The following is a 9,722-nucleotide window of genomic DNA, read 5'->3' on the forward strand; positions in this document are numbered from 1 at the left end:
TGGTCCCTTTAAACTGGGGCTGAGGCCAATGTGCAGCGGCTGGAAGGGGGGCCGTGGGCAGGAGGGGGGGGACATGAGACGGTTCACACAGACTGTTCCTTTTACAGGAAGATTTGGGATTTCGACCAGCGAGCGGGAGGAGGCGGGGGGGCGCGGGGGGGCCCTGGGAACCGGGGAGCGCCGGCGCGGCCGCGTAATCCGTCACTCCCGGGAGATGGTGGCTCATTAACCCATTACCCGGGAGGTGGGGACGTGCCGGGAGGGAGCCAGGGAAGGAGAGCCGGGGGTGGGAGAGGCAGAGCGGGCAGGGGAGGAGCCGTGCGGGGCCGGAGCGGCGGAGCCCGGGCAGGGACAGCACTGCCCCGAGCACGGCGGGGAACGACGGCGGCGGCCACCGGGGCCACGCGTGGGGCAACCTCGCCGAGCCCACCGGCCTCTCCTCCCGCCAGGATGAAGCGGCTCTGCGAGGAGAGCTCGTCCGACACGGAATCTGACGGCACCATCGACGTGGGCCGGGAGGAGGAGTACAGGTGAGGGCAGCCTCCGTCCCACGCGGGTTTTTGGGGTCCCGGCACGGCTCCCCCAGCGCTCGGTGCCTGCCGGGGCACGGCTCGGGGGGGGCACCGGCTCTGCCACGGCGGCACCGGGACACGGCACGGGAGGGCACCGGGGCTGCCACCGCCGCAACCGGGAGTCCCTCGCACCTCGCTTAACCCCTCGGGGTCGGGCTGGTCCTACGCGGACAGGCAGGATGACCTTAGAGCGTCGGCCAGGGCTGGTGCTGGCCGTGGGGCTGACCCCGCAAGGAAACCGAAGTGGCCATACAAGTGTTAAAGCTGTGTTAGGAGCTTCAAGAGAATCCCATTAAAGCCAGCGCGGTGGCCTTCTCCTGCCAGGTGGGAGAAGGGCAGCAGGAGCCCGTTCTCTGCACCCCGAGATGGGGCAGCCCCCCCCGAGCAGAGGCACCCACACCCCTGTGCTCCCGGCAATCCGAGAGCTCCCAGGGAATGGGGAAGAAACCACATTTTTTGTGGTTTTGCATGAGAAAAACGCTTCTGCTCTGCTGATGCATTCGTAAGGCACCAGCTGGGGCTGTGATGCGTTAGGGAGGGAGCCCGAGCGGGGAAGGGCTGCCCCGGTGCCCCTCGGCAGCGCAGTTCGCAGGCTCTGTCCCATCAGCTCTGGGCTTTGCTCTTTGTGAGGGAATGGTGAGGACAAGACCCGTGTGTGGTTCCCCAGGCGATGCCCTCAGGCTTCCCCGTGCTCCCCTGGCAAAGGGCATCCTCAGCGCCGCTGGCAGCCCGGGTTCCCAGGCTGGGTCAGCCCTCCCAGGCTCCGAGGGTGCAGACGGCGCAGGGGATGAAGGAAAGGCTCTGTTATTTGTTCCCATCCAAAAATCAGCTGCTTTTGAACTCTTGTTTCAATGGCCAAGTGTCCCCCTTCCCTCCGCGACCAGCTTTGGATGAATTCATTCCCTCTTGCTCTTTGGTATCCTGAGTGGAGCAGCTGCCTGGCAGGTGCCAAGCTCAGGTTCTCATGGGACTAAATTCATGAATCTGCTTCTGATACAGTCACAGCAGAGTCGGCCACGTCGGGCACAAAATGTCCTGCAGGGATTCCCTGAGCCCTTACGCCGTTTCCAAGTGCATCGATATTTAAGCTGCTTTCCGGCTGCAGGTGAAATATATCCCACCTCTCCACATCAAAATAGCAGCAGACTGAGTCCATAGGACCCCGAGGGATAAAATACCGGAATTGTCACAATATTTTATTTCAGTGACCAGCAATGATGAACTTTTAATCTCTCTTTGGTGCTGCTAATGTGTTTGTCCTCTCGAGCCAGTAGTAGAACCAGGCTGGCTGTGATCTGGTGATATTTGTATAGGTGGATGTTGTTCCTCATGTCACGCAAATCCGCAGCCAAAAGAGCTGTTCCTGCCCTGCAGAGGTCACACCCCAAGTAATGCCATCCTGCATGGGATGCTGGTGGATCCAGAAAAATCAAACACTTCCAGGTGGGGAGTGTGGAGGAGTGATCAGAGCAGAGAGCGGCTGCCTGGCTGGGGTTCCCAGCCCATTACCCATCGGCCGAGTGGTTTGGGCAAACCAGTTTCCCCGTAGTGAGGGGATGAGTCATGCCGGGTGTGAGGCTTGGATCTGTGCTTGGAGCAAGTTTAGGCTCTGGGGTCACTGCAGAAGTGCAAGATCTGCCCAGATCACAGCCAGAGCTGTGCTGTGAATGACAAAACTGAGCAAAGAGCAATGCAGAAATTTTAGTCATGGGGAATATACTCACGCTATCTTTTATGTGGTTCAAGTCCACCAGATGTATTTTTTAAATACATTTTGCAGTGAGATAGGTGTTGATATCCACATCTGGAACAGCAGCTCACAAAGAACAACGCATCCAGACCGCCCTGCAAAGAGAGTTTCAAAAACCACTGTTATTTTTGGGTGCCTACTTTGCATTTCCAGGTGAATTCAGCACCTACCCCCTGCACCTAAAACACCCCGGTGTCTGTGCAGAGCCCGTTTTCACATCAAAATGGCTCATTCTGTGCACGTCTGCGTAGCTGGCGATGCATGTTGGTACTTGTGGAGCCAGCCAGCACCTCTGCCCAGAGAGAGCCCACCCAGCAGACATTCAAATAGGGGACCTGTATGGAGATGAGCGGAGCAGGCAGCAGAAGAACGTGTTATTGTGTAAAACCACTTCTGAAAGCGCCTCGCTTGGGCCTATTTTTAATAGGCTGAGTTGGGTCTAGTTTTCAGCTGGCTGCAGACAGCACTGTCTGTGCAGGAAAATCCTTAATGGACTCCTATTAAAATGCTCTGTCAAACTGAAAACCATTTGGATTGGGGTGAACCCAAGTGGCCCTTTCCAGATTTGGGTGCCTGACACGAGCTCTGGTCCCTGCGGCGCGCTGGGCTGGCCGGGATTGCAGGCGGACGCGTGTTCACATCCCTGCTTCGAGTTTCGTAAGGCACAGAAGGAGCCCCGAGCCAGTTCCACTTTCCAGAGGGACAAACCCTGAGCCAGTTCCACTTTCCAGAGGGACAAACCCTGCTTGGGGGAGGCAGGACGTGGCCTGGCCAGCCTCATCCCCCCCCACCAGCCACGGGGTCTTGCTCCAGGGAGTTTCCCACGGTCGGTTATCCATCGTTATGGGGACCTAAGGGTTGAACTTTGCCTCCCTCTGCACGTCTAGGGCTGACCTTTGGTGTTTTTAGCCTGGCGGGCACAGGGTGGTTTGTGGGGCCCTGTTCCTTAGCCTGTCCCCACAATGTCACCTGTCCTCTGAGCCAGCAGGAGCGTCCCTGCTCCGTCACCTCCTGCCAGGTGTCCTCCCTGCCCCGTTCCTGGCCCCTCTCTGAATGGTTCAGAACATTGAGAACATCCCAGCCCACCCCAAAAATTGTGGTTTGGGAAGCGACTCTCCGGGAAGCCCTCAGAAACCACATCAGTGCCACCGCTGGCCTCACCCTGAGGAGCAGCCAGCGCTCCCTGGGTGGGAGCTCGGATCCCTGGAGCCCAGATCCCTCCTGCTATCGCGGCTCCGAGATGCAAAGCCTGCAGACAGGGCAGGCTCAGACACGAGGGACGGGAGGTTCACACATGGAGGAGAAAAGGCCACGACTCCAGAGCTCGGATCGCTGCTTTCCCAGCCCCGTGGTGATGCCATCGCAGGCTGGGATTGAAGAATTGTACCTGGGAGTGGATGGACATTCTGGTGCAGAAATCCGTCCCAGATTTCTGGGATGTGGTGGGAGATTCTCGGAGGGGAGAGAGTGGGATTCAAGTCTCTGCTTGGCTCCCCATCCCCAATTCCTGAGCTCTGTGTTGTGGGTAAAAATGAGATGGGAACCGCAGAAGACGTTTTTTGGGGTGGGGGGAGGAAACTGCAGATGGCAAATGTGTGTAGAACATATGTGCAACAGAGGTTGCTCTCCAGCCAGTGCTAGAAATGATCCCCTCTCCTTCCTTTCCAGCCATGTTTCCAGGTCTGTGTCTCCCACTACGACATCTCAGATACAAGCCAGGAAGAAGAGGAGAGGGGTGAGTGTCCTTTATGATGACCAGGGCAGGCTGGCCCTGACTGTGTGCCAGAGATGTCCCCCTGTGTGCACTGGGGGCCTGTCAGCCCATCCTTATTGTGAGGCCACAGTACAACATCACCTTTACACCCCTCCTGCTCCATCCCCTGCAGAATTGTCCCCAAAGCCGATTTTTTTGCAGAGGTTTGGCCTCATATCTGGCAGAAAAGGGGAGAGCAATTTCACCTGCGGTTATCTCACCAGTTCACGTTTCTTCTCTCAAATTTTGCACCCCAAAGCACTCACACACACGTGGCCCTTTCGAAGCACCTGCAGGGCTTTAGATCTGGGAGCTGTGGCTGGGAGTGACTGTGGTTTCTTCTCTCTGCTTGGAAATCTCCACAGATCATCGAGAAGCGGCGCCGTGACCGCATCAACAGCAGCCTCTCGGAGCTGCGGCGCCTGGTGCCCACGGCCTTCGAGAAGCAGGTGTGTGTTTGTGAGAGCCCCTGGTGCCCTGGTCCCACGAGGGCTGCAGGGTTTGGGGTACGGCCTCCAGAAGGAGAAATTCTGCAGCAAGGCTGTGCCTTTCTTATCATCCTCACTCCAGGGAGTAAGTAGGTGGTGGGAATGGGGTGGTGGAATGACATTGGCAAATATTCAGGAGCCCTGGGGAGGATAAATTCAATCTAGGAAGCGTTTTGCAGATATGAGGAAGCACAGAAAGAGGGATTTTTCAATCTGCATTGGGAAGGAGCTGGTTTTTCTGCTCTCTTGATGTAAAAAACAGAGCCCTGGTGGATGCCCCGCGCCACTCTGAGCACTCCTGGGCTTCAGGGAGGTTTCAGGGAGGAAGTCATCGGTCAGAGCCCGGCTCCTGAGAGGCACAAAGCCCTGGACCATAAAATGACAAATGGCTTTTCCTTTCTGCTCCCCACACAGGGGTCTTCCAAGCTGGAGAAGGCAGAAATTCTACAAATGACAGTGGATCACTTAAAAATGCTTCACGCCACAGGAGGAACAGGTAAGAACTGCTCTTAGGAGCACGGGGTGAGGTGAAGGTGCAAACCTGGAAGGAAAATTCCCCATCAGCTGCAGCAGCGAGCTGCCTCCAGCCAGCTCTGCCTGCTTCCCAAGGGAAATACCTTTTGAGGGAGGGCAGATGGGCATTTTCCTACAGATGGGTCAGCATCCCATGCATCCATTTGGGAGAGTGGGACAGGTGGGGAGCTGAACCCCCCCCCAGCCCCACAGGGACAGCACTGTTGGTGTCACACCCCCTGCTAAAAGCTGTTCAGCCAGGGACTCATTTCTTCCTGCTCAGAAATGGAGCCTGCTTCCAGAAAAACCATATTAAACCCTTTACCTCCTCCCTGGGATACATTTCCTGCGGAGGCTGAATTCTGCATGAGGACTCTGCAAATAAACAAGGCTTTTTTTTTCCCTTTCTGTTCTTTTTTTTTTTTTTTTTTTTTTTTTTGTGTGTGTGTCTCTTGGTTGTTATAAGAAGAGAGAGGGAGCCCTGTGCAAAATTCAACAAAGGTCTTATTTGTACTGGGACCTCAGTACAGACCCTCTGTCCTGTTCCAGTTAACAGGATGGAGATCACAGCTCCAGTAAAGAAGCCTCTGGCTTGCTTACCACCCAGTTTTGGCTTGCTGGGGACATTGCTGGCATCCAGGCTTTGGTTCAGGGCTGTAACTTGGTCTGGAACATTTGTTTAGATATTCAGTTTGACTGCACTGCAACAAAGGGCTGCATTGTCACGAGAGACCCCGTCAAGCACAGTGGTCCAGCGCTTCACTGTGCTGTGACATTCTCTGCTTTATTGCTTATGGCCTCACGAAGCTGCAAGTTGGGAGCAGAAGCCTTAAAATCAGCGGCAGAAGCCTTAAAATCAGCAGAAGCCTTAAAATTGCTGATTTCTGTGGCTTTGAGCTTTCTCAGCCCAGCTGTTTTGGTTCTGCCACTGCCCTGTGATGTTGGTTTAAAGGGAGTGTAAATTTTGGGAGCCAGGCAGAGGGAAGTGGTGCTAAGCTGTGCCTTGAGGAGGCACTGTCCTGACTGGAATGGCCCCTTGGCAAAGGCAGCCCAACCCCAGTGCCCGCCCAGCCCACAGCCATGTCTCCAGCAGTGATAACGGATAGAATCCAACAGGAAAAAATTCTTCCTTCCTGAGCACAGCTAATGAAACCTCTCACTGGTCTCACACGGAGTGAGAGGCTCCCTGACCCCGGCGGGTTCATCCCGGTCAGATAACCGCAGACGCCGCTCTCACGCACGCAAACGTCCGGTCCCTCGGGACACCCACTTGGCTGCCTGCTTCAGGAATATCACACGGCAGCAAAGTGCCTCAAGTGAAATACACAGTGCACTAGAGAGGGTAGTGAAATCCAAGCGCATTCCTGAGCTCTGCACGGCCTTACTGTCACCCACCTCCTCTCCCTCCAGGCTTCCTGGATGCCCGGGCTCTGGCCGTGGATTACAGAAGCATCGGCTTCCGCGAGTGTCTCACCGAAGTTGTCAGGTACCTGGGCATCCTCGAGGGCCAAAACGCCGCCGACCCCATCCGGCTGCGACTCCTCTCCCACCTGAATAATTACGTGGCAGAAATGGAGCCTTCACCCGTGGCCACGTCCCTGCTGCCCATCCAGGCCTGGCCGTGGTCCTTCCTGCACGGCGCCGCGGGGCCTGTGCAGATCCCCAGGAGGGAGGCTGCTCCTGCTCCGGTTGTTTTGACTGCATCTTCCCTGGCTTACCCGAGCCCCGCAGTGAGGCCGGCCCCGCTCCGCCGCGTCCCCGGTGAGATGCTGCCATCCCGCCGGAGCTTCCTGGCCAGCAGGATGGGCTCCTCCAGCCGGAGGGCCCGGGGCGCTGGCTCGGCCGCAGCCGTGCCGGCCGTGCCCAGGATGCCGTCGCCAGCGGGAGCACTGAGGGAGGGCTCATCCAAGAGCAGCCAAATCGCCACATTCCTCTTCTCCCCAGCCTCTGCCGGCATCCCTGTGCCGCCAGCTTACGCGGCACCTCCCGTCTTGGGTGCTGCCACGCAGGGACCCGGGATCAGGGTTGGGACATCCAGGATCTGCCGCTCCTGGGCGACGGAAATCGGGGCTTTCTGACCCTCCCTTCCCCTCCGGAGACAGGAGTTCTTCAGTGCTCATTGCCCGCAGGGCTGAGAACAAACTCGGTTGAAAAGGCATCTTTCCTGCTTTGCAGAAGCCAAGGATCCATAGAGAAAATTCTCTCTGCTCTTCCCTCCCTCCTCGCGCCGCCCTCCTCGCCTCGCCGTCGCACCTCCTCTCCCTCGTGACGCCTGCAAACGTAAATCACATCTGACTCCATGTACTTGTCTGCACGAGGCTGTGCTCCAGACCCTTCTGGCTACGAGGGAGGGGGCACACGCAGATCCCAACCCCGTTCCTCCTCCAGCAAACCCCTCTGCAGAACCCAGCGTTGCTGTCCTTCGGAAAACAACCAGCCTTGAAATACTGTCTCTATTCCCCCGAGGACTCGGAGCTGCCAGCCAGACTCGCTCATGCTGATTCCCTTCGACGCGTCCCCCAGCTGCAGCTCCTCATTTTGGTGTGGTGGGATGGACACAGCTCACACCCCATGCCCAGCACTGCTGGCACCCACGAGGCAGGCTCCAGCCCCCCCCCGCCCCCAGCTCCCGAAGAGAACTGGCTGCCTGCTAATCCCTGTGCTTTCCTCTTCGCATTACCAGCTTTTCCCACTTATGTGCCCTTAAGGTGGAGTGAGGCAGCGGCTTAGCAGGGCTCGTTCCAACAGCCCCGCTGAAATCCCGCCGTGGCTGCAGGGCCTGCGCTGGGTTCCCGGCACAAACCCTGCCGGAGCAGCCGGCCCGGCCACCCGGGCTCAGCCCTTGCCCTGCACCACCGAGGTGTGAAGGGGCGAGACAGAGGATTTCAAAGGGACGCCTGTTGTTGTTGCTTTTTCTTCTTTCGGAACCCAGGGTTCCAACAGCCTGTCACGGAGGGGAAGGCTCTGACGGCCAAAGTGAGAAGAAGATGCCTTTCCCTCTGCCAGTCTCCCTGCTGGAGCTGTCTCTCCTCCACCCCCTGCTGAACAGCCGTGACTGCAAAGGGGGAAAATGGGTCGGAGCAGCCTGAATTTGAAGTGCCTCCCTCGTTCTCCCTGAGCCCAGCATCCCTCACCCTCTCCTCCCACAGTGTTTCTGTTTTCTTTCTCCAGCACCACATTTGGGTCTCACACCTCTCATCCCCCTCCCTGGGCTGGGACCAAAACCCACTGAGGTGTCACTGCACTTGTCCTGAGTCCTGAGAGCTCTCCCTGCCTTGCCCTGTGTGCCCCCAGATGACTGACACAGCAGATTACAGCTCGGCTCCTCCAGCTGGCCTCCCCTCCTCTCTTCGTTGGGCAGAAAGAACAGAAACTTGAAGCTTTCAAGCCACCCCGCTCCTGTGCCACGTCCCGTGGTGGCAGGGCAGGGTTTCCCAGTGCTCCCTCTTACCTGAACAGCCCCTGCTCCGTGCATTTGTGCCTTGACTTGCTGGGATACACGTGCAGAATATCCTGGACCCAGCTGCACGCCCACCCCTTGCCCACCTCTACCACGGAAAGAGAGAGAAGGTCAGTGCAAAGAAAGGTAAAAAAGAGGGAGAAGATCTCTTTTGAATGGGAGAAACTCTTCCCATGCCTCAGGTCAGAGGTGCAGCCGGTCGGGCTGTGGGGATGAGCTGTTGTTTTCCTTCCTGCAGATGGTATCTGCCATGTGCATGTCAATGTATGTATCTGCCTTTGTTTGGAAAGTGAGTCCCTCCCAGTTGTTTTGATGGAAGTCATCGCACTTAGCGCACAGAAATGCCTCTGCTACTTCTCACCCTTGTCCTCAAGCACCGGAATCAGCCAGGAACAACATATTTCCTTTTAATAAAGTCACAGGAGGGAGGTCCTCATGGACCCTGGCTGTTCCTGCAGCTGGTTTGTGCACTAGAGCTCACGGCCTCACTTTACACTGTGCAGTGCTCTTAGATTCACAAGCTGTGACATCAGCAAAGGTGGCAAATAAAGTCTTTCAAACCCCCTGTCCTGGTTATGAAATGTAAGTGTTGAAGTGAATCCGATCTGCTCATCCAGCCTGCCCGGATCACGGAAGGGGCCTGTGAAGGTCATCGATGAGTAATTTTGTGGCAGGTTTTGATTCCTGAAAAGCTCCAAAAAAAGGTGAGATGCAGCTTTTAAGGTGACATCCCCTGTGATTGTTTTATAGCTCTTGGTGACTCTGGCCCCAAGACTTTTTTACTTTGGAAAATGAGTCAAAATCAGCCAGGTATTCACCAAGGCTTGCTCTGAGATTGGCAATAATCCGTCACTCGAGAAGAAATCATTTCATTTAGGGTCTACGAAAGTGTCAGGGAACAGATGGGGTCTGGCAGAGCCTCCAGCAGCCAGACTGAGGGCTTGCCCTGGTCTCCTGACCCTTTGCAGCCGAGACCAGAATAACCTCTGTGGCATCTCGCTGTCGGGAAACGCTTTGGACTAAACAAAGCGCCACAGCTGAGAGCCTGTCTCTGTTTTGAGGAAAGGAGCAGTAAATGATCCCTCTCGTGAAAGATGCTTGGGAGAATTTTACTGGGGAATGGTGGGAATTCAACTTCCTTTCCCATAACTCCTTCTCGCTGCAAAATGCCTTTCAAAACCGCCCA

General features: G+C 56.5%; 1 protein-coding gene across 1 annotated transcript; it reads left to right on the forward strand.

The window, feature by feature from the left end:
- The first annotated feature begins 293 nt into the window (after positions 1-293).
- On the forward strand, positions 294-9,101 carry LOC121672912 (hairy/enhancer-of-split related with YRPW motif-like protein). Its single transcript, XM_042045817.1, has 5 exons — positions 294-530; positions 3,991-4,057; positions 4,441-4,524; positions 4,978-5,059; positions 6,487-9,101. The coding sequence occupies exons 1-5, from the start codon at positions 451-453 to the stop codon at positions 7,152-7,154; spliced, it is 981 nt and encodes a 326-aa protein (XP_041901751.1). The 5' UTR covers positions 294-450; the 3' UTR covers positions 7,155-9,101.
- Positions 9,102-9,722: the final 621 nt, after the last annotated feature.

The sequence above is a fragment of the Corvus kubaryi genome, unplaced genomic scaffold (assembly GCF_017639235.1).
Source record: "Corvus kubaryi isolate FWS band 111438036 unplaced genomic scaffold, C.kubaryi_AGA036_p1.0 65033, whole genome shotgun sequence".
Taxonomy (NCBI): Eukaryota; Metazoa; Chordata; class Aves; order Passeriformes; family Corvidae; genus Corvus; species Corvus kubaryi.